The sequence below is a fragment of the Elephas maximus genome, chromosome 4, assembly GCF_024166365.1.
Source record: "Elephas maximus indicus isolate mEleMax1 chromosome 4, mEleMax1 primary haplotype, whole genome shotgun sequence".
Classification (NCBI taxonomy): Eukaryota; Metazoa; Chordata; class Mammalia; order Proboscidea; family Elephantidae; genus Elephas; species Elephas maximus.
This window is the reverse complement of record NC_064822.1, coordinates 63428752-63452958: the sequence shown is the minus strand read 5'-3', so window position 1 is coordinate 63452958 and position 24207 is coordinate 63428752. Positions and strand designations below refer to the sequence as shown.

The window sequence follows — 24207 nt, the reverse complement described above, 5'->3', positions numbered from 1 at the left end:
CTCCCGCCTTCTCTCCGCAGCGGCTCTTCTCTAAGACTTTGGGGGGGGAGGGAGGGAGGGGGGCGTGGAGGAACTGGGGTTCTCGGGAGCACGAGCTGCAGCACCACTTCCGGGTGAGTGAACGGGGAGGGAGGGGGGCCACCCACTGCCTCGCGCCCCCGCCCTGCGGGTGTCTCGCGCGCTTTCCCTGCGTGTGAGTGTGTGGATCTGTCTCGCGCTTCAAGTGCGTGCCCGCGCTTCGCCTTGCGCGTTTCCTCCTCTCTTCGCCCCTTCTTGATCCTCCCACCCGACTTGGCTCCTTCCTTTCCCAGCAAACGCCGCCCCTCCCGCACTCTGGCTCTGGCGCCGCCGCAGCCGTCGCCGCCGGGTGAGTCTCGCGCCGCTACAGTAGGCGCGCGCCAAGCTCCCTGCTCCTTCCCCCTCCCATTTTCCTTGGGGGGGGTGGAGAAGGGGGGTCCACGATGTGACTGTATGTGTGTCCGTCCCGGAACCGGAAGTGGTTGTGGAGGAGCGGGCGATGGGGAGGAATGGGGGGGCATAGGGGGCGGGTGTCTGTCTGGTGGGTAGCAGAGTTCAGGTCCCTGGAGGGAGAGGAGGGGTGTCCCCAGGAGGGATCTTTGAGGAAGGGGTGCGGGGCGACATTAGGAGAAGGTTCCCAGGGGCTGTCTCAGGGGAGTGAAGGTTTTTTGGGGACAGTTCGGGTCCCCAGTAGATAGACCACTGTGCAGGCTGAGGAGGTACTTGTTGGCGCAAGGCCTTGGGTAGGCTGGGGGTGAAGTCCTCGCATAAGTGGGGGGAGGCCAGAGGAAGTGGCTGGGCCTGAACTAGCACTGTGCCTGACACAAGGGCTTGTGCATCCCCCCCACCCCTCAGCTTTGCCTTCTGAGCCACTCCTCAGGGGCAGGGACCTTCCTCCTCTTCCAACTCTTATGTTCTCTGACCTCTGGTTACCTGTTGGCCCCGGACTAAAGACGAACCAGTGTCTGAACCCAGGAGTGGATTCCATACACTGGTGATAGAGTTCATCTTAGTTTCTGGGAATTGGATTTATTTCCCTTGTATCCACATCGGGGGCGGCACTACACTCCTGCTGTTACGTTGTATCTTTGGATTGTTGGTTGGGGGTCTGCCTGCCTTCCAGACTGACAGCTGACAGTCAAAGAATTGCTGAGGTTCTCCACAGCTCTCGTGGTTGCACACTTACTGGCCCCTGTAACCCAGACAATTTGTTTACAGAAAGTTCTGGAGCCCTGGAAAGGAGAAGGAATAAGACAGCAGGAGGAAGAGAGAGAGAGGGTAAGAAATTTGGGGTTAATTATTTTTCTTTGGGGGGAGGAGGGGTTATAATCAAATGGGCTTGTTTTTGACAATGTGGCAGAATTCTTCAAGCAGTAGGACTTATAACAGTGGTGTTTGCCTTTCTCTCACCTATTATCTCTTGAGGATACCAGGAAGTGTTTGAGTAAAAAGTTGGTGCTGTACCTCTATCACCCTCCATTCCCATCAGGACTCATCAAGAATAAAATGTGAAATTATCAGGTGAAATCACTGGGTAGTATTGCATTGTGTCCAAAGGGAACATTCTGTTTTGGGGACACACGGGCCCTGATTGCCAGTATATGCCTTGTGTCAGATAGAGCTGAATTTAGAGTGTGGTTTCTGTCTTTTAATATTCTATTGGAGAGTTTGAAGTGGATCTGTTGACTGATAAGAATCTAGTGTGTCAGGGTGAAGTTTTCACAGAAGAAAACTGGTTTGTAGGTAGTTTCAAGTAAAGGGAATAAAACTGTATGTAATGGATTCCAGAAATAGATCTGGAAGAATTCAGAATATGAGGCTTGATGGGGATTGTGAGAGTTTTAGGTAGCCTGAAAATGACAGTGTGTGGAACCTGAACAGTTTGAATTCAGAGCTTATAGTTCTGGAGGTATCTTTTAAGAACCAATTCCAGGCTCATTTATAAAGTTTATTCCCACAGGTTTTTGAGCCCAAGTTGGTGAATAAATATTAGGTGCATATACCTTTTCCTGCAACCTTTTTTTGGCTTCATTTTCCCCCGGATCCATCATCTTTAGTGGAATTGGCAGGGCTAGAGGAACCATTGTGCTGTTCTTCCAACTGGGTGCAATAGCCCAGTGATGCCCAGGGTAGAAGGTGCCAGTCCAGATTGCCAGCTATGTAACGGTAGTGGTACTGTTGGTCTGTTTAGGCATGGTATGATTGTGCTTCCACAGTAGAATTGGGATAAATCTGTCCTAAGTTATTTAGTACTTGGAAGAGTTCACAGATAGTAGAAAGGTCTCAAATCCTAGTGGATAGCTTTCTTGGATATCCTTAAAACCCATTGCTATCAAGTCAGTTCCAACTCATAGAAACCCTGTAGGACAGAGTAGAACTGTCCCATAGATTTTCCAAGAAGCGGCTGGTGGATTTGAACTGCCAGACTTTTGGTTAGCAGCCAAGCTCTTTAACCACTGTGCCACTAGGGCTCCTGGATTTCCTTAGAACTTGAGAAAAAGAGATTTTGTTTCCTCGTTGAGAAAAATTGGTTCTCTATGTTTTTTCAAGTTTTTGGCTAACATTTCAACTTTTCTGCCATTGTGCATTTCGGAATGGTTTCTCCCTGGGTGGTGCAAATGTTGGCACTCGACTACTAACCTGAAGGTTGGTGATTTGAACCCACTCAGCAGTGCTGAAGAAGAAAGGCCTGGCAGTCTGCTTATGTAAAGAATACAACCAAGAAAACTCTATGGAGTAGTGCAGTAAAACCTGTGAGAGCTGGAACTCAATGGGACCGCTTTGTTTTTTTGGATCCTGCCAAGCTTTCTGCCTTTGGCAGGGTGTAGCCTTACCATTTTTCTATCACTTGTTTTAGTGGAAAATACTTGAGTTTTCTTTCTCTGACAATTTCTGCCTTACACAGGTTCTGGTTCTTGTAGGCTTTACTGTACTAGTCTGTAACACGGGGGGTCACCATGGGTTGGAATCAACTTGACAGCAATGGGTTTGGTTTTGGCTGTTCCCAATAAAGCAGCTAAGATCTATGGGTAAAGTTCTTTCTGTAGTTGAATTTGAGTAGATTATTCTTTGTTATCTCTGTTTCTTGATGCTTCTTTGCTTCACGTTGATGATTGTTAAGCCGGATGCTATAGATCTGAGACTTCTGCTTGGTTGCCGTTGTAATTATGTGGTCTTTATGTAATTTTCAGTAGTAATTCTCATCACGGTGGAAGTATTTCTCTTTAATGCTCTTACTTTCAGTATTTTTTCTTTTTGTGTTACCTCCCACCCGTCACCGTACACCTTGTGAACTTTCTATAAGGGCTTCATTCCCTTCCATCCTCTACCCATATAGAAACTTAGTGGAACAGTAAACTATCCCGTCATCCACTGATGTAGGACCTAGAATTAGAATCCAGAAATCTTGCTTCCTAGGTCCATTCTCTACCTACTAAATTTGGTTGGTGTGTTAAGCTTTCCTAATGGTTGGTTGTGCTAAGGGAGTGTTATTTTCTTGAGAAATGAAAATCATGCTGCACTTCAAAAACAACAAGAAATAGTAGTGGTAGCTACTGGGAAAGAGGTGGTGGTCTTTACCATACCTACCAAAACCACATGCTGGAGGCATAATTGATGGCACTGTGGAAGGATGTGGTCAGGTGGAAAGTACTGGTCCAAGAGTTCAAGTCTTACTGTGTGTCTCGTGGATGTTACTTTGTTTCTGCTCCATCTCCTCAGTGCTACCAAGACTTATTCTGTGATTAGAGAAGAGAATACGTAGTTCCTTAAAATCTCTTGAAAGAAAAATATTATCCAACTTATAGTAAACCTTCTTTTCTATTAACAGAACAGTTGAGGCTTGGTGCAGTAATAAAGTTGAAATTAAAACCCTGATTTTTAATCTGTTAGCTTTGTTTTTTCCATCTATTAAGTTTTTCTTTCTTTTCTATTGTTTGGTGCTATAATAGAAGCCTTTCTCTTCCTTCCCAGTCTAGGGTAAATCAGTTCTTTTTATAAGATATTTTGGCGTAGTCACCACAACTGGCACTTTCTGTGTAGAAAGGGGATTTCCTTATAATATTAATAGGCTTTTACTGATATCATAGTTCTACTCTGTCCTAGAGGGTCACTATGAGTTGGCATCGACTCAGTGCAACGTGTTCAATTTGGCTTAGGTAAGAATGTTGATAATGTCATTGCTTGGATGTCAGGGTGGTTTGGTGAGATTTCCTCCATGAAGGAAGAGGTAAGAGGTAAATGGACAGTAAACAGGTATTCATGTGCTCTGGCACCAGGGACGCCTTGTTACACAGCTGCAAAGGGCGCCATTTACATTGTATTCCAGCAACAGACTTCATTCTTGGTTGTCCAACTGGGCTTATTCCACAGGTGCAGAGATTTAAATCTGTCTTACCAATAAAACAATGGCTGAGCATTTCTGAGATGCCATTTTGCAGGCAAAAATTGCTTATAGTTGAGCCAGCATGTACCCCCATCTTGGGCTGACATTTATCAGAAACCCACAAGGAACATTATCTTGTCCCAAGACCTGCTGTGGTTCTGATCTTAGCTTTGTTTTCTTAAGAACCAAGTCAGATGTCACTGAATTGTACATGTAGAAACTTGATTTGGTGTATGTTTTTACTGTGTATATTCTCAGCAACAACAAAAGAACCAAATCAGAGCCGTAGACGGGGTATTCAAGTAAGTGAAATAAAAAAAAAAAAAACCAAACCCACTGTAATCGAGTTAATTCCGACTCATAGCAACTGTATAGGACAGAGTAGAAGTGCCCCATAGGGTTTCCAAGGCCGTAAATCAGACTGCCACATCTTCTTTGGATCAGCTGAGGGTTCAAACCACTGACCTTTTGGTTAGCAGCTGACTGCTTTAACCACTGCACCACCAGGACTCCTTGAAGTAAGTGGATGGGCCTTTTATTTAACCCCCTCTTCCGTGGTTGTTTTAATACAAATTTTATTGTAAAATTGCTTATCTTGGCAGCCCAGTCAGACTTCACAGGATGTGGACAGAGAATATGATCAGAACTGTGTGTTGTTTCACTGTTATTAAAATCTTCGATTCTGAAAACATTTATTGAGAGCTACCTGGAAAATGTATAGTCCGATCCTGGAAATGTTCTAAATTTTAATTCCTGGATCCTGCCTTAACATCAGAGTTGTATACTTGAGTTACATGGTTTTAGTCCCTTGTAGAACCCCTTTCCTTAACTTGTTCTTTGTCGCCCAGGTTCAGATTTGTTCCACAGGTTTGACTCATCTGAAAAATGGATTGCAGTACTTGCCTCATAGAACTGGTGTAACGATTAAATGATGTAATAGCCGTAAAGTGCTTAGAACAGTACCTTGTATGAAATGAGCCGTTCCTAAATGTTAACGACAGTGAAAATGACGGTGATAACGTCTACTACATCGCTTTGTGCGCACCTTTATAAGAACTTACAGGGATATTTCCCTTAGAGACTCTGTTTCACCATAGAACAGCGTGAATGGATGTAAATCTTATTTTTGGGGGGAGGGAGAGGTTTTGTTCCCAGGAACCCTATCTGGGGGCATTTTTATTTTCAGGCTCTCAGTTCCTCCCTCCTAAAATTTCACATCCATATGCAATTACTTCCTTGACTGGGGTTAGTGGGGAAGTTTATATGTTAGACATGCCTTTTAGTCTCTAGCCTAATTCTCTACCTTATTTCCACCATCCATCACCACTCTTGTCTGTTTCATTGCACTCAGCTAGAAGGTTAGACAGATGGGGATTGCAGATTAAGGTTTGATCCCCTAGCATTGTTTTCAAGATCTGTACATGTAGATGCCACTGTTGGTCAGTTATTAAATGTGTGATTGTTATGGGGTATGCAGTCGTATATCAGGTACTATGGGGAGGTATAAATGTAGAGGATATGATCTCTGCCACCCAAGGAGCTTGGATCCCCGTAAACTGTGATCTGATTGTTTTTCGATTCTGTCGCCTACTGAGGACCTGAGCCCCCTTTATAAAGCTAGTACAGGAAGAGTTAGGTTAACACCTGTGTCGGAGACTGTCTGGTTTTACTGTATTTTATAACTCAGGAAACAGGATTTGCCTGTGGTTGATCCTCAGTCATTTAATATTGAGACTTATTTTTGTGAAGCTGTTCTAGTCACAGATTTGGTGCATTTTTCTCTTCTACTTTGCTATCTTTTAAGAGAAAGTAGGCTGAGATTCAGTTCTGCTTCCCTTTATAAGTTTTATAAGAAGTAAGAGTACTGTTTCATAAAGCAAAAAATGTGATGACATTCCTGGAAAAATACAAGGAACAGGGTTGCATTAAGAGTGATACCTTTTCTACTTCAGCTCCTTTGTTGAGGTCTTTCCAATTTCCTCAGTCATTACTTGAAATCCAGTTTCTACGTCTAGTCTACGTTGTATCTGCTCCCAGCACATCCTCTATGGGTCTAATGTGGCCATAAGTCACCTGTACCTTGTTGCTCTTGGCTCAGAGTAGCAGTGTGATGATGTTTATTTCCTGCTGTTCCTCCTTTCTATTCCACTAATATCTTACTCCCTGTTCACCTGCCTCCTGCTAGGCTAGATCTTTCTTGGTCCAGGATTTTGGGAAACTGTTCTTGACCAGCATGCAGTCAATTAAAACTTGCCAGGGGAAGTGATCAGAATGTGAAAATTGGGTGGTGCAATACTTGGATTCTGTACCCATCTGTGACTTACAATATGATCCTGAGTGTTTACTTTTCTTGTATCTTATCCGACTTCCAAAGTTGTTTTTTTTTTTTTAATTTTTATTGTGCTTTAAGTGGAAGTTTACAAATCATGTCAGTCTCTCATACAAAAATTTATATACACCTTGCTATATACTCCTAATCGCTCTGCCCCTAATGAGACAGCACACTCCTTCCCTCCACTGTTTATTTTAGTGTCCATTCGGCCAGCTTCTGACCCCCTCCGCCCTCTCTCCTCCCCTCCAGACAGGAGATCCCAACATAGTTTCAAGTGTCTACTTGAGCCAAGAAACCCATTCTTCACCAGTATCATTTTCTATCCCATAGTCCAGTCCAATCCCTGTCTGAAGAATTGGCTTTGGGAATGGTTCCTGTCTTGGGCTAACAGAACGTCTGGGGCCTATTACCTCCGGGATCCTTCTAGCCTCAGTCAGACCATTAAGTCTAATGTTTTTACGAAAATTTGGGGTCTGCCCTCCTGCTCCCTCAGGGGTTCTCTGTTGTATTCCTGTCAGGGCAATCATCGGTTGTAGCCGGGCACCATCTAGTTCTGGTCTCAGGCTGATGTAGTCTCTGGTTTATGTGGTTCTTTCTGTCTCTTGGGCTCGTAATTACCTTCTGTCTTTGATGTTCTTCATTCTTCTTTGCTCCAGGTGGATTAAGACCCATTGGTGCTTCTTAGAACACCACTTGCTAGCATTTAAGACCCCAGAAGCCACTCTCTAGAGTGGGATGCAGAATGTTTTCTTAATAGATTTTATTATGCCAATTGACTAAGATGTCCCCTGAAACCATGGTCCCCAAACTCCTGCCACTGCTACGCTGGCCTTTGAAGTATTCAGTTTATTCAGGAAACTTCTTTGCTTTTTGATTTAGTCCAGTTGGGCTGACCTCTCTTGTATTGTGTGTTGTCTTTCCCTTCACCTAAAATAGTTTTTATCTACTATCTAATTAGTGAAAATCCCTCTCCCTTCCTTCCTCCCTCTCCCCTCTTCTAACCATCAGAGAATATTTTCTTCTCTGTTTAAACTGTTTCTCCAGTTCTTTTAATAGTGGTCTCATGCAATATTTGTCCTTTTGCAAGTTGACTAATTTCACTCAGCATAATGCCTTCCAGATTTCTCCATGTTATGAAATGTTTCATGGATTCATCATTGTTCTTTATTGATGCATAGTATTCCATTGTGTGAATATACCATAATTTATTTATCCCTTCATTTGTTGATGGGCACCCTGGTTGCTTCCATCTTTTTGCTGCGGTGAACATGGGTGTGCATATATCTGTTCATGTAAAGGCTCTTATTTCTCTAGGATATATTCCAAGGAGTGGGATTGCTGGACTGTATGGTAGTTCTATTTCTAGCTTTTTTTTTTTTTTAAATAATTTTTATTGTGCTTTAAGTGAAAGTTTACAAATCCAGTCAGTCTCACACAAAAACCCATATACACCTTGCTACACACTCCCAATTACTCTCCCCCTAATAAGACAGCCCGCTCTCTCCTTGCACTCTCTCTTTTCATGTCCATTTCACCAGCTTCTAACCCCCTCCACCCTTTCATCTCCCCTCCAGGCAGGAGATGCCAACATAGTCTCAAGCGTCCATCTGATCCAAGAAGCTCACTCCTCACCGGCATCCCTCTCCAACCCATTGCCCAGTCCAATCCATGTCTGGCTTCGGGAATGGTTTCTGTCTTGGGCCAAAAGAAGGTCTGGGGGCCGTGACCACCGGGGTCCTTCTAGTCTCAGTCAGACCATTAAGCCTGGTCTTATGAGAATTTAGGGTCTGCATCCCACTGCTCTCCTGCTCCCTCAGGGGTTCTCTGTTGTGTTCCCTGTCAGGGCAGTCATCGGTTGTAGCCGGGCACCATCTAGTTCTTCTGGTCTCAGGCTGATGTAGTCTCTGGTTCATGTGGCCCTTTCTGTCTCTTGGGCTCATAATCACCTTGTGTCCTTAGTGTTCTTCATTCTCCTTTGATCCAGGTGGGTTGAGACCAATTAATGCATCTTAGATGGCTGCTTGCTAGCGTTTAAAACCCCAGATGCCACTCTTCAAAGTGGGATGCAGAATGTTTTCCTAATAGATTTTATTATGCCAGTTGACTTAGATGTCCCCTGAAACCATGGTCCCCAGACCCCTGCCCCTGCTATGCTCACCTTTGAAGCATTTGGTTTATTTAGGAAACTTCTTTGCTTTTGGTTTAGTCCAGTTGTGCTGACCTCCCTTGTATTGTGTGCTTCTTTCCCTTCACCTGAAGTAGTTCCTATCTACTAATTAGTGAATGCCCCCTCCCACCCCCCCTCCCTCCCCCCTCTCGTAACCACAAGAGAATGTTTTCTTCTCAGTTTAAACTATTTCTCAAGTTCTTATAATAGTGGTCTTATACAATATTTGTCCTTTTGCAGCTGACTAATTTCACTCAGCATAATGCCTTCCAGGTTCCTCCATATTACGAAATGTTTCACAGATTCCTCACTGTTCTTTATCGATGTATAGTATCCCATTGTGTGAATATACCATAATTTATTTATCCATTGATCCGTTGATGGGCATCTTGGTTGCTTCCATCTTTTTGCTATTGTAAACAGTGCTGCAGTAAACGTGGGTGTGCATGTATCTGTTCATGTAAAGGCTCTTATTTCTCTAGGATATATTCCAAGGAGTGGGACTGCTGGATCATATGGTAGTTCTATTTCTAGCTTTTTAAGGAAGCACCAAATCCATTTCCAAAGTGGTGTACCATTTTACATTCCCGCCAGCAGTGTATAAGTGTTCCAATCTCTCCACAGCCTCTCCAACATTTATTATTTTGTGTTTTTTTGGATTAATGCCAGCCTTGTTGGAGTGAGATGGACTCTCATTGTAGTTTTGATTTGCATTTCTCTAATGGCTAATGATCGTGAGCATTTTCTTATGTGTCTGTTAGCTACCTGAATGTCATCTTTAGTGAAGTGCCTGTTCATATGTTTTGCCCAGTTTTTAATTGGGTTATTTGTCTTTTTGTAGTTGTGACTCCCAAAGTTTTAAGCTTAATTATCATCTGCATACAGAGAAGAATTTGAACTCTTGGAAGCATTGTGTTTGAGACTACACAGTTGTCCCTATTCTGAATCCCTTTTAGGTGGACATCTGGGATGCTGCTGCTGCTACTGCTGGTGCCAGATTCCCTTTTTAAACTGGTAATTCCTAGGTTCTCACTGCTCGCCCTGCTTGTTTGGGACCTAGCATAGCACCATGGATGTTCTTAGACCTTGGTGGAATTGGTAGGGCATGATCACCAGATACTACCTGGTACTCAAAAAATACCTTGATTCTGATTGCTACCCTTCATTCTTTAATTCCCTTAAGGTTTTTGTGCTCTGGCCCAGAACTTTTTCAAGCTATATAGAACTATAGACATGTTGCTTGGAATACTTGAAATTTTTATTTCAAGGAAGGTGGATTTGAGGGGCTAAGGAAAAGAGGAACAGCGATAAGTACCAGCGATTTGCTTTGTGTGACCTTGGGCACATCCCTTCCACTCTCATTGTCTCATTTTTTCTCTTTGTCAGCACAGGAAAGCAATACTGATTCTGCTTCTTTGGGGCATGGGAAACATTCTGTGGGTACATGAGATAAGTGTAAGTTGTTTCACAGACATTAACTAGGGCAGCATTCTGTTGGTTGGGGAAGAATATAATGCTGAGTGGCTTTGATCAAGAGAACTAATATGTTAGATACTAAGGTCTCAACTGCTAATTCCCAGCCTTGTGGTCAGGTGCCAAAGAAGAGAGGAAGAATCCCTCACCCCTCCTTCTCCATTGCTAAACTTCTTCAGATCTCTCCTTAAGTTTGATATGGTCTCTGTTTCTTCCTTCAGGTAGAATGGAAGAATCTCACTTCAATTCTAACCCATACTTCTGGCCTTCTATCCCCACAGTCTCGGGACAGGTAGGTGGTGTTTGTTAACTTTGTTGCCTCTCCCGCATTGTGTATTTTTTCAGCTCGGAATAGTAGGTTCTATTACTGTGGAGACTAAAGCAAGATAAACCACATGCTGCTTCATGAGTCCCACATCACTGAGAATTATATAGTGTTTCTGCTTTGGCTTCTCCAGAAGCACAAAGTTACTAACTCCTAGTTCCTTGATCTCCAAGGAGGAGGACAAACAAAGAGAAGTGCTTAGGTAACCGACAAAATCAGACTGTGTCTCATCTGAAGATGGCTCTCCCCACCTCTTTTCTTTTAGATTGAAAACACGATGTTCATCAATAAGATGAAAGATCAGCTGTTGCCAGAGAAGGGCTGTGGGCTGGCTCCACCTCACTACCCCACCTTGCTGACAGTGCCTGCCTCAGTGTCCCTGCCCTCAGGCATCAGTATGGACACAGAATCCAAGTCAGACCAGCTGACCCCACACAGCCAGGCATCCGTTACCCAGAATATCACGGTGGTCCCTGTGCCGTCTACAGGACTGATGACTGCTGGTGAGCAACTCTGCTCTTCTCCAATCTGAGGTGTTGATCTTCAGTGATCAGTACCCCAGGCTGGAGGGCTCCAAGGACCTGGGGAGTGGGATATGTGTTTGATTACTCAATCAGATTTTTATTAAGTGCCTACTGTGTGCCTAGCAATGAGCTAGGCATTGTGGGGGATACAAAGAAGTAGAAGATGCGGTCCCTGCCTTTGAGGAGGTGACATTCTTTCCTTCTCTGAATCAAGGAGTCTCCTGTTCTCAGAGGTGGAGAAGAGAAGGGAGTCAATCAAGGGGTAAATCTCACTGTTACCAGGGGGGTGGGGTCAGGGGCTAGGAGACCATTATTTTTCTACAGGGTTTGGGCTTTCCTATATACTCTGGGCTGGGGGTTGGTGGTGAGGGGTTGATTAGACAATTGTCTGGGGGAAGTGAAATGAATTAAGGGTCAGGATCAGGACTGGGTAATATAACACCATCTCCTTTTTCTCCCAATCCTAGGTCCAGGTTTGGTAATCACGTCCCCCTCAGGCTCTCTTGTGACCACAGCCTCATCAGCTCAGACCTTCCCCATTTCGGCTCCCATGATTGTCTCAGCTCTTCCCCCTGGCTCACAAGCCCTGCAGGTGGTCCCTGACCTCTCCAAGAAGGTAGCATCAACCCTAACTGAGGAAGGAGGCGGAGGTGGTGGTGGAGGTGGCAGTGTCGCTCCTAAGGCCCCCCGGGGCCGAAAGAAGAAGCGGATGCTGGAATCAGGACTTCCTGAGATGAATGACCCTTATGTCCTCTCCCCTGAGGATGATGATGACCATCAGAAAGACGGCAAGACCTACAGGTAGGAGCCAGAGCCAGGGGGCAGGATGGGGTGAGGATCACTGCCTCAGCTTACCCTACCTCTTTGTGCCCAGTCCCAAATCAGGCTCCATACTCTGACAGCCTTCCACTTTAGGTCCACTTGCATGTCAGGTGTTCTGTCGTGGGATAGGAAGACAGAGCTTCTAGCACTTTCTAGTGCTTTTTTTCCCCAGAATGCAGACCCATTTCACCCTTCCTTTTTTTTACCCCAGTTTTGGGGATCGTCAGCCTTGACTTATTTTTGAGTGACAGAGTGGAGTTTCTGTCTTGTAATAAGGCTTTAGACTTGGTTTGAGACACTGTGTTCAGCTCTTTTTTGCTTTCTACATTTTCCATTCCTATTTTTCTGAGAAACCTTTCTGGTAAGCACCTAACCTAACCTGTATGCCGTCCACTGGCTCTTGGGCCATATTTGAGCACTGAGCCTGCCGGACACTGCATGGTTGGGATGATGGGAGGGGTCTACATAAAAAGGTGGGAAGAATAGGATGCCTCCTCCCACACCCCCTTTGGGATACATTGTTGATAAAATGGCCGTTTGCTCACTTTCTAATTCATGAACATCCTTTTGCACCTTTACTTCCTCTAAGTTGTCCATTACTGGAAAGTATTATATGTTTATTTGCATGTGGTACTGTACAAAAATAATTACATAAGTAAACTCCCTGCCCTTTGAAAGTTGAAAATCTTTTAATCACCTTGAGAACTGTCAAGGGCCCTAGTGGGTTTGGGGAGTTTGCCCCCAGCGTACAGAGTGGGATAACCACTGTCACAGCTTTGATGCAGACGGGCAGATGTGCATGGCTGGGAGATGGGGTCTGTCCTTAGTGTACCGAGATGGGCAATGTTGTTCCCATTTTAGGAGCGAAGGGAACTGCGGCACAGGAAATGGACAGAGCCTTGGGCTCATGGATTCAGTTCCCGGCTCCACCACGAACTTGCTGTGTGACCCTGGGCAAGTCCTTTTCCCCTCTCTGGGCCTCAGTTTCCTCATCTGTAAAATGGGGAGAATTCTGTTTATGCCTCCCATTTGTTGGGAGTATATATCAGATAAGATTTGAAATGTTGGGAACTTTAAAAGAAAGGAATAAGAAATAACCATCATAAGGATTTAGTTCTGTTTGCATTGTGCAGTCCTACTGTGGAGAGTAGCCATGATTACAGACTGTTTAAATCCCTCTTTGTATGGGAAAACAAGGGTAGCATTGCTACGCAGAAAGTATTGAACACTGCAAAATTCTGGCTCATAAGCCAAAAGTTCATTGCAGCTTTATTATTACAGGTGTACCCACTTCATGGTGGCACAATGGTTAAGAGCTCAGCTGCTAACCAAAAGACTGGCAGCTCGAATCTACCAGCTGCTCTTTGGAAACTCAGTGGGGCAGTTCTAGCCTGTCCTACAGGGTCACTGTGAGTCGGAATCGACTTGATGGCAATGGGGTTTTTTTTGTTTATTTTGTTTTACCATACTCACTTTATACAATAAAAGTGTTCCTGGAAGATGTTTGTATCATATCATATTGTAAAAGTACCTGACAAGTTTGATTCATTTAAAGGCATTCGTTTATATATCATTTCATAAATGAAAATTCTTTTTTAATTTATTGTGTAGAAATTTGGATTTTTATGTGTTTGCTTCAAGTGAAGTTACTGTGACATGGAGATGACCCATATAAAATTTGTTGTAGGAGTAGTGGAAAGGTTCTCTAGCACTGTCTGGAGCCCTTCAAGTGGTTCAGGGTCCCCTGACTCTGCCAGGGTTTTATTTTTTATCTTTTCGACCTCTGTTAAAGCTATCTCTGGACTTCCCCAAACTGTGTGTATGCAAAGAAATGTGAATATACGGTGGTGAAGAAGCCATGATAGGATTTCTTTCTACCCTCAATATTTTAGAAATCCTTGGCTGACCCCACACCCAGGTGACTAAAGAGAACTCTGAAATTTAAGGAGGACAAATTATATTCTAGATGAACAAATGGAACTTCTTCAGAAATTCAGAACACTGAAGTTCCAAAAGAATCTTTTTAATCACAGAGAATCCCTGTTTCCATTCATGTGTGAATAAAGCACATCCATGCCTGTGGTCAGTAGCATTTGGCTGGGTAAGGGGAAATTGGGTTCTTTTACTCTGGGCAAGCCGACTTAACATCCCTAGCTTTTTGTTCCCATCTGTAAAATGGAGTATCAATCACATCCCTCATCTATCTTGTGGACATGTTTTGAGGGAAAAATAAAAGTTTGTGAAATTGTTTTGAGCATCTTAGAAAAAAAAAATTGAATGATAATTCAAAGTAAATGTAACCAAGGCCATTGCATTCCATGCCTCCAAGGGTACATTCTCATGTTTGATGTGAACAAGTGCCCTCTGGAGTTTTGCACCGAGAGATACCGGGTGCTGACTTTTCTATCCCCTGCCAACTGCTAGTGCTGCAGCTCTCTCCTAAATCAAATTTCTTCCCAGTCATCCAAGATCTCACATTAGAGGACTTTTACGCTTTTGCTTGGCTTCATAGAATTGCGGAATTGGAAGTACATTGATGGTCATCTACCCAGTCCCTTCTCTGTAGCTTTAGTCTTATAAACATTCCTGGCAGGTATTTTTCCATCCTCTGGTAAATACCTCTAGTGTCAGGAATCTTAAATTAGGTTAGAATCATCGCATTGTGATAATAACTGTTGGTCCATTGGCATATTTCTTAACCTTTCTGAGCAACAGGGAAAATCCTTGCCAGTTGTTGTGAGGGGTGGAAACAATGTATTTAAAATGCCCAACAAGGATCTGGTAAGAGCAGGTAGTAATAAATGGCAACTTTTTATCTTTATTGTTAGGACTGTACCTAGGACCTCTTGAGGCTGCCCATTTCGTGGCCCGTCCATAATTAATGAATTTAAGTTTCAAAGAGCCTTCTCTAATTGGAAACTTTGATGAATAGCGTTATTTTCTTTTTAAAATTAACTTTAATGTTAAAGGTGCAGTTGTGTGCTTGTACTTTAAAAACACCTCACACACACTGTTTTGCTTGAGTTCAAATGGATATTGTCTTCTACCTCCTGGAGAAATTTTAGCAACCAAGTGAAATTATTTTACAACAGTACTGCAGTTGGCCTCCAAGTGGCAATGTGCCCAGTTTTTAGTGAACTATATGGTAGCGTGAGCCTGCCCATCAGCACTGATGCTGTTGGTGTGAACACAATTGTATTAAAGAACACTTAGTTACCTGACTGTCCTGGGTGTTTGCTAGCCCTTTTGGGGGCAGAGATTTCTCTCCATCTTACAGCCCAGAAATTTGAGGTCTGGATTGATGAACAAGCCTGTAACTGAACCCTGAGTAGAACCTAGGTGTCCAGACCCCTCCTGGCTATGTCCTTCGGACCATGTTAACTATAAACAGAATCTCCCCTCCTCCTCAACAATGACTGAGCATCCTAGACAACTGTCAGGAATTAGTAAACTGGCAGTCAGATTTCTTTCAGCATATCAAGTGAATAGAGAAATGGATATTGGCCTCAATTATTAATATTTCAGTTAACACATTAATATAGGAACCGTATCCCAGCTAACAGTGATATCTTTTTTTCCTGAGGAACTCTTGTGTTCTTTTTAGTCATGATCTCAGTTATTCTCTAAGAATTCTGTAGAGCAGAAAAAAAGTCAAAATATCACTCCATACATACTTCCTCAAGCCCCTTTTACAGAGATAAGTTAGGGAGAACCCAAAGAAGAGGGACTTGCCCCAGTTGCCTGGCTTCCAGGCTGCTGCCTTTCTATAAGCCCACGTTGTGCACTGGTGAGTTGTTTAGAAAAATGACAGGGTTCTAGTCACATATAGATAGCTTTTATCCAATAAAGTCTGAATCGTTGTGGCTTACCTTGCTCAGAGGCCGCCTCATTTGATACTGTTGGAAAGTACCAGAGCAGGAAGAAGGTTTACCAACTAAGGTGATGAGTGAAAGTACATCCAGATACTTTTGGTGTCAACCCAAAGTGCTGGCATTGGCTCCATGTGCTAGGAAAGAAGAAAGGTTTAGCGTGGAAGATAGCATTGCTCAAACCTTTGTCTCCTAAATACCTGAGGGTTACACCCCACACCTAGCAATTACCTTGGCTTACTTAAAAGTGATTCTCACTTGATTGCAAAGGGTGGTGGGGAACGGGTCGCAGGTGGGCAAGGCTGGTGGCTGGAAGGTATCAGGTACAGAGTGGAGGCTGGACACATGTCATTTGGAAAAGCTCCTCCAAATAATTGTGACATTTCTCACCATCCCTGCCCTTTTAAGAATTACTACCAAAAAGGAAGTAGGGGAATATCTAAGAGAAGAAAATTATCTGAGGAGACAGAAGAGAAGCTCTTCCCGGGGAATCTCATCAGTTCCTCATTATCATCTTCGGGCCTTGAGGAATACGTGAGGGATGTACCTTATACATGGGAAAGGAGTTCTTTAAAAGTTTGAAATCAAGTTATAGGCAGAAGAAAACAAATACAAAAATGAGTCGGTATTCTTGGCCCAGTGAAATCCACATCAGCCCAGAGCCCATGATAAGATTTTCCTGTCTTACCTGCTTGATTTCTTGTTTTTGCATATTTAGGGGTTTAATCATTCAGCAAACATTTACTGAGTTTTTATAACATGCCAGACACTGTGTTAGAAGTGTAGGCTATAAAGATGAATAAAATAGAGATCCTACTCTCAAGGGACTCACAGTGTAGTTGGAATAGGAGAGAGATCAGACAGGTTGGCTTCTTTTGGAAGTGGGGGGGAGGGTTCAGCCATGCTTTCTTGCTGGGAAGGGTTCTAACCACTTGCCCTCGCTTGGCCAGGTGCCGGATGTGCTCCCTGACATTCTACTCAAAGTCGGAGATGCAGATCCACTCCAAGTCACACACGGAGACCAAGCCCCACAAGTGCCCACATTGTTCCAAGACCTTCGCCAACAGCTCCTACCTGGCCCAGCACATCCGAATACACTCAGGGGCTAAGCCCTACAGTTGTAACTTCTGTGAGAAATCTTTCCGCCAGCTCTCCCACCTTCAGCAGCACACCCGGTAAGGCTGCTCTCAGTTTTACCTCACTACCTGGCTGTGCCCTTCCTGTCCCCCAGGCCATGTTGCCTATGCGCCTGCTGTTCTCTCCACACATTTTCTTTTCTCTTTCCCCTTTCAACTTTGCCCTCTGGGAGGGAGTCTCAATTCTCTGTCATTACTGACTGTGAAAAATAAATTACATCCTAGCAGTTTGGGGGGCCTGGAAAATTCTGGTCGCTACTTCCAAAGTCTGGAACAATTGTTGTGGTTTCTCTCTGTGTCTGTGTTTGGAAATCTTCCGCAGAGCAGGCCCTGCTTTTACTATATGCTTCAGTTCAGAGCCAAGGTGTGCATTCAACGTCAGGTCAATGGGGAACAGTCGGTATTGGTCTTTGTTCAGATTACTATTTGGAAGCAGGGTATCTGTGGTGAGTGTATAACCTTAGGAAAAAACCAGAGGGTTGATGAGACCGAATACTTTAAGGTTACCAGGAGCCATGGGTTGCAGCTCTTCATCACCTCACTGCCATTCTAGCCACCAACTAAAAACCGGCAACAGCCTAGATCTGGGTGTCCTCTTCATTAGCCTATCCAGGCCGGAGTGTCTTTGGGAGGAGGGAGGAGGGGGTGCTTCCATCCGTCAAGCAACATCATTTCACCCAGCAGAGAGCTGAGCCCGTGGTGTCGAACTGCTTCCTCCTCCCCCCTTCCTTCCTCTCCTCTCCGGCAGGATCCACTCCAAGATGCACACGGAGACCATCAAGCCCCACAAGTGCCCGCACTGCTCCAAGACCTTCGCCAACACCTCCTACCTGGCCCAGCACCTCCGTATCCACTCGGGGGCCAAGCCCTACAACTGTTCCTACTGCCAGAAGGCCTTCCGCCAGCTCTCCCACCTCCAGCAGCACACACGGTAAGGGAGAGTGGCAGGCTACTGCCCCCGTCCCGCTGGCATGCCCTCCCCACCCCCGCCCCGGACATATACAACAACCCGCATGCGGGGGGCGGGGGAGAGACCTGGCTGGAGGAGAGACCTGGCTGGAGGAGAACATCACTGGCCTCTGGAAGAAAGAAGACCAAGCAGCATCACTGGAGGCACAAGAGGATGCCAAGAGAGAGCCTTTGTGGGGCGAGGGCTACGGTGGGAAGATACAACGACTGTAATAGTTCCTGATACATGGAAGACAGATACTCCTGGAGCAGAGACAACTCATTCTCTCATTTCTCTCTCTGAAAACACTCGTGCACACATCTCGCAGGAGTTTCTCCTTGATGCCAAAGCAGAGGCATTGGATTGGAGAAGATCATACTTCCAGCCTTTAGGGGACCAACTGTGAATGGGAGATATAATCAGACATTAGCTGGATACCAGCCTGGTAACACCCACAACCGACAAGCAAGCCTCCAAGGGATACCAGGAGTGAAGGGAAAAAATGTAGTAAATATTCACAGAAAACCGGCAAACAGAAAATGAAAAGGCTCATACTTCTTCAGGATGCCTGCTGTTTGTCCCATGAATCTGGAGTCATTAGGAGGAAATGAACCTGCCAACTGGAAGAGTAATGATCTTTGACAGTATCTCAAGTTGAACCATAGGCCTTCTCACCCAGCTTCTTGTGGATGTGATGATCCCACTTTTATGTGGTCAGATGTTTTGCCTTGAGAAGAGGAGTCAGGCTTTCCTTACAAGGAGGAGACCTGTCCTGCGATATTTTCAAGATTTCAGATCGGGTCCAGAGAAGTCACTGGTCACAAGGATGGTTCTGAAGTCCCTGATGAGGATCAGATGTCAGACACCCTCAAGTCCTTGGCTTATCTCAGTGGAGGGCCCACTAGTCTTGGGGGTAGAAGTCAAATTGGTACCAAACTAAGCATTTCTTGCTATTAGGGGCTAGACTTGGAAAATCCCCACAGAGTTTCCATGAGTATTAGTAACACTGCTACTCTGCTTTTCTTTGACAATAGAACTTTCTCTGGGTGATGCTGAATGCTTAAGAGAAATGGAAGGGCTAAGAAATGTTCAAAGCTAAGGTTTCTGGCCGCGGGGTGGGGACCAAAGAAAAGTGTTGTGATTTTCTTTTTCCTCACCATTGTGTTTACCTAATGCATCAGAACATTGATGAGGGACAGTTGTTGTGGGACCTGACTTGTATGCCAGATGGTGGGGTACCTGTCCCTTGGGCGTTGAGCCACTGGCTCCCCTGCCTACTAGCAGAAAGAAGGCCCTGCTTGAGCTTAATGATATAGACAGTGACCTGAAATCAGGCATTACAACCTGATTCGTGTCAGAGAAGATCTACGGCTGGTTCCTCCTAGAGACCCACCTGATGTACTTCCCTAGGAGGACAGGATTGGCCTCAAGGAAGTGTGTGGAGGAGCTCATCCCTGAGCAACATTGCTGACTCCTTTCTGTTGCTTCTTTTCTCATCCTGTGCAGAATCCACACCGGTGATAGACCATACAAATGTGCACACCCAGGCTGTGAAAAAGCCTTCACACAGCTCTCCAATTTGCAGGTAAGTGCTCCACCCTTCCCATACCACCTTCAGGCTGAGGCTTGGGATCAGAGCGCCATTTGACTAGTACTCCACATTTGAAACTTTCTCAGGACTCCTTTACACTCTACAAATTATTGAGGAACCCAAAAAGCTTTTCTTCGTGTAGGTATTATCTTTCCATATAGAGACTGAAACTGAGAAACGTGAAAAACATTTATTAATTCATTTTAAAATAATAGTAATAAAGCTATTACATGCTGACAGAAGTAACATTTTCCAAAACCAAAAAAAAAAAAGGTGAGAAGAATGGCACTGTTTTACTTTTTTTCAAATTTCTTTGATGTCTGGCTTAATAGAAGAAGGCTGGGTTTTTGTATCTGCTTTATTCAGTCTATTGCAATATCACACATCATGTAACCTCTGAAATGTGTAAAAAGGGCAGACGCTGTCTTACTATTATTTTGAAAATAATTTTGACCTTGTTGGCCCCCTCAAAAGTTCTTGGGCTTCTCTAGAGATCCCCATACCTCACTTTGAGAACCACTGGACTAGTGGGACCAGGCATAGGCCATCATTGTAACTTTCAGCTCTTGGTGTGTGCTGCATGAGGTATGCTTCCTCCCTTAGCCTCTAGCTCCTGAAGCTCCATTTGAAGCAATTTCTGCTGGTTTCAGATGGAAAGAAAACCTAAGAGGCCTGACACCCAGCTCAAAACTTTTCATAAAAGTCAGGGATGCTAGAAAGAAAAGTACGATGCACTCATCTTATTTTCTCCCAATTTTCTCAGTCCCACAGGCGGCAGCACAACAAAGATAAACCCTACAAGTGCCACAACTGTCATCGGGCGTACACAGACGCAGCCTCGCTAGAGGTGCACCTGTCTACACATACGGTGAAGCATGCCAAGGTGTACACCTGCACTATCTGTAGTCGGGCGTATACATCAGTGAGTACTCGGTTTCTTCCCTTCCCTTCCCTACAGTCCTGTGCCTTATCGGACTTCAGTCCACTTCACCCCAGTGTTCTGGTTAAAGGCCAGATCTATTGCAGTGAATGCCACACCTGCCTAGCTCCAACTTACCAGAATCGGTAAAGAAAACAGAAATTAAGTAGACCCACATCTGAGGAATTTAGTGGATACCTGATCCCCTGAGCCTGTAGAAATTGATTTAAAGAAAAAAGTGATTCTCCATTTCTCTTAAGCATAAAGCAAAATAAAGCAACCTGAGATTTTTTGGGGGGAGGAAGATTTCAGTTAGATGTTTTCTGCTAGACTCCAGAAAGAGTTAAAGTTACTTCATTCAGAGATCTTTGAGAAAATGACAGCTTTTTCTTCTGCCAATTGAATGCCCATGGGGACTTTTAAAAGCCTCCCTCCCCATTCTACCCAATAGTGAACACTGAAAATGGCTACTTGGGAGAACTTATCCATGGCTCTAGAATATCTCTGTATAAATAATGCCCTATTAAAGCATAATAAGAGCCCAAGTAACATTTTTCCTTGTCTTTCATCCTTTAACTCATTTTTATCATCTCTTTCAGGAAACGTACCTTATGAAACATATGCGCAAACACAACCCGCCTGATCTCCAGCAACAAGTGCAGGCAGCAGCGGCAGCAGCGGCAGTGGCCCAGGCCCAGGCCCAGGCTCAAGCTCAAGCCCAGGCCCAGGCCCAGGCCCAGGCCCAGGCCTCCCAGGCATCACAGCAGCAACAGCAGCAGCCACAGCCACCACACTTCCAGTCCCCTGGAGCAGCCCCCCAAGGAGGGGGTGGTGGGGACAGTAATCCCAACCCTCCACCCCAGTGTTCCTTTGACCTGACCCCTTATAAGACGGCGGAGCATCATAAGGACATCTGCCTCACTGTTACCACCAGCACCATCCAGGTGGAGCACCTGGCCAGCTCTTAGAGACCTGTGCTGCCACCCACTGGGAAGAGGGGAAAGAAGTTCTGGTCCCTTCTTTCTCCAACTTCTCTTGGTGGGCAAAGTCCACTTCTTCCTTGACAGGCCTTGGCTCCATCTCCTTAGGCCTCAGGCACGGCCTTCTGTCACAGGATGCCATCCTTATTCCTTACTCTTCAAAAGGAACATCAGCCCTCCTGATTGGCAAAGGAATACTGAGCTGGTAGTGTAATCCAGCAGCCTCCCCTCCCAAGCATAGCTTTTTAAAATTGGGGGTTGGTGCTCAAGGGAGGGATTTGCTATGACCTCATAGAAACTTGTCCATTGTAGGCACTTACCCTCTCCTTAACCCTCCTCATCCTCAAAGTTTGGGCTAATAGAATACTAGAGGCTGGCCCTCCCAGATATCAGAGAGAAGGGAGCCCTAAATGCAACCAGCCTCCTGTTCTGTTCTTGCCTGCAAAAGAACAGAGGTTTCTCACATGCCCCCACCCTTGGGAGCCATTTCTTCCCCTAAATGGTCTCACTTCACTTCCTACCTAATACTGGAGGAAGGAACTTTGGGTGGGGATCAGACCTCCCTTTATTTATAAGAGGGCAAGGGCTGAGATGTGGTCCCCAAGGGGCCAGAGATTCCCAAGGTGGTCAAGGGTGGCTTAGAAGTGTGGGTTATGGTTTTCCTTGGAGCCTGTATCTCCCTTCTCTGTCAGCCAAGGCCCTGTACCCTCAGACTCCCCATCCCAAACCTCAAGGAGCTGTGGGAGCTTTGTGTTCTCTTTGAAACCCCAAAAGAAGGTGTTGCAGAGAAGGGAGAGTTCAGGGCAAACACAAGGGACTGGACTTAACTCCCTAGGTGCCACGGTCAGTTGCCGGACACGGATTTATATATAAATATATATATATATATATAAATATATATATACCCACTCATCACAGCCATCTTTGTTGTAACCATTTCTGTGTTTATAAATGCATTATCTCTGAGAATTTTCATATTTGATTTTTATTTTTGTCTTTGTTTTTCCTTTCTACCCTGTTCCTCTGGCCATAGTATTTTTACTTTCTTTTGTCTTTTTTTTTTTTTTTTAAATCATGGCAGATTTCAGAGAAAATAGAAAATGAAAAAAAAAATCAGGAAACCAGTTGTTATAAAGCGATTTACAAATGAAAAAAAGAAAAAAACTTATGTATAAAACAAGGGGTGTTTTTAGAACATTGTATAGAAATAAATTCGTGTAAAAGGATCAGAGGCAGTGGAGCTACTGATGTGAGTGAACATGGGGAAAAGCTGGGGAAATGTTCAAGGACAGTACTAAGGATTTATACCAAAGTGTGTTTGAGAATGAATGCGTGTGTAAAGGGGCCCCATGTGTGTAATTCCCAAGCCATAAAAGGGTATAGATTTGATATTGAAATCCTAATTTATGGGGATTTCTACATAAAAATGTCATGAGGACTGCATTGCCAAAATATGTGAGAGTAAGGTTTCAGTTATTTTAAAAAAAGTTAAGGCTTCTTATCAAAGAAATTGGAGGATTCTGTGCTAATTTCAGTTGGTAGTGTATGTACATGCATGTATTTGTTACCTTGTGGCACCAAAAACTAGAGGTTTCTGGTTGTGGGAACCATCACCAATAAATGGGTGCAGAATTGAATAACTATGCAGGACAGTTATAGTACTGAGGAGAAAATGGGTCAGAAAACCTGGACTTCAGCCCTAGTTCTGCTATCAACTAGCTCATTGTGTTGGCCAAGTTGCTTCTTCCTCAGCTGTTAAATGAAGCAATTGGACTAGATCACCTCCGAGATTCTTTTCTGAGAACTTAAAACCTTTAAGCACGGAAAAGGTTGTGACAGAGCTCTCACATCTGAGAACTGGTGGCTATCCTCTGTGGGACTGCTGGCCACCAATTCTCATAACCTAGTGGGGTGTAGGTAATCAAATAATGCCCTCTTAATTTAGGGCTGGGTACCTTAAGATAGTGTTTCAATTTGTGGTGTGACACTAATGAATGTAACATACAAAAAATGCAGCAAAGTTAGCTTCCCAAATATTTACTACTTTTCCCCTCCTACTCTGACCAACTGTTGAGAGGCCCTGACAGCCTTAGTCATCCAGTCCTGCTATAACAGAAATGCCACAAGTGCATGGCTTTAACAAAGAGAAGTCTATTCTCTCCATCCAGTAGGCTAGAAGTCCGAATTCAGGGCCCTGGCTCCAGGGGAAGGCTCTGTCGGCTCTGGAGGAAGGTCCTTGTCATGAGTCTTGGTCTGGGAGCATCTCAGCAGAGGAACCTCAGGTCCAAAGGACATGCTCTGCTCCAGGTACTGCGTTCTTGGTGGTATGAGGTTCCCATGTCTCTCTGCTTGGTTCTCTCTCTCCTATCTCGAAAGAGATTGGCTTAAGACACTTTTAGACCTCATCAGTATAACTGCCACTAATCCATTTTATTACATCATAGTGATAGGATTCACAACAAATCAAATCATAAAGGGAGTCATGACCTGCCCATGTTGACAGATATTTTGGGGGGACACAATTCAATCCATGACACAGCCCTACCTGCAGCAACAGTATTAGAACCAGAGTCTACGCCTTCTGAGTGTACACGTATACATACACACTTAGTGCAACAATCCTGTTAGGTACTGTTCTCATTTTATAGAAGAGGTAACAGGCACAGATTAAATCACTTACCCAAGGGGATGACACACTTGTAATTAGAGTAAAGGCTA

At 44.5% G+C, this 24207-nt stretch overlaps 1 protein-coding gene across 10 annotated transcripts; it reads left to right on the top strand.

Annotated features, from left to right (window-relative positions):
- Positions 1-22735, top strand: ZNF384 (zinc finger protein 384). Of its 10 annotated transcripts, XM_049882297.1 has the most exons (13): positions 2-113; positions 312-367; positions 1237-1296; positions 10596-10666; positions 10965-11202; positions 11438-11485; positions 11691-12024; positions 12907-12999; positions 16865-17089; positions 17799-17981; positions 19506-19584; positions 20354-20512; positions 21109-22734. In XM_049882297.1, exons 4-13 carry the CDS (start codon positions 10601-10603, stop codon positions 21475-21477), a joined length of 1794 nt encoding a protein of 597 aa, XP_049738254.1. In that variant the 5' UTR covers positions 2-113; positions 312-367; positions 1237-1296; positions 10596-10600; the 3' UTR covers positions 21478-22734. The 10 variants fall into 10 exon arrangements, with proteins under 10 accessions (XP_049738255.1, XP_049738254.1, XP_049738256.1 ...); XM_049882298.1 differs by lacking the exon at positions 312-367 and having other exon boundaries at positions 1-113; XM_049882299.1 differs by lacking the exon at positions 2-113 and having other exon boundaries at positions 122-367; positions 10600-10666; positions 21109-22735.
- The last annotated feature ends 1472 nt before the right edge of the window (positions 22736-24207 follow it).

Coding starts and splice junctions, on each gene's coding strand:
- ZNF384 (XM_049882299.1), top strand. CDS start 10,601: ATGGAAGAATCTCACTTCAATTCTAACCCATACTTCTGGCCTTCTATC. Junction 13,000..16,864: donor AACTTGCTGTGTGACCCTGG/GCAAGTCCTTTT, acceptor TCGCTTGGCCAG/GTGCCGGATGTGCTCCCTGA. Junction 17,982..19,505: donor CACCTCCAGCAGCACACACG/GTAAGGGAGAGT, acceptor CATCCTGTGCAG/AATCCACACCGGTGATAGAC.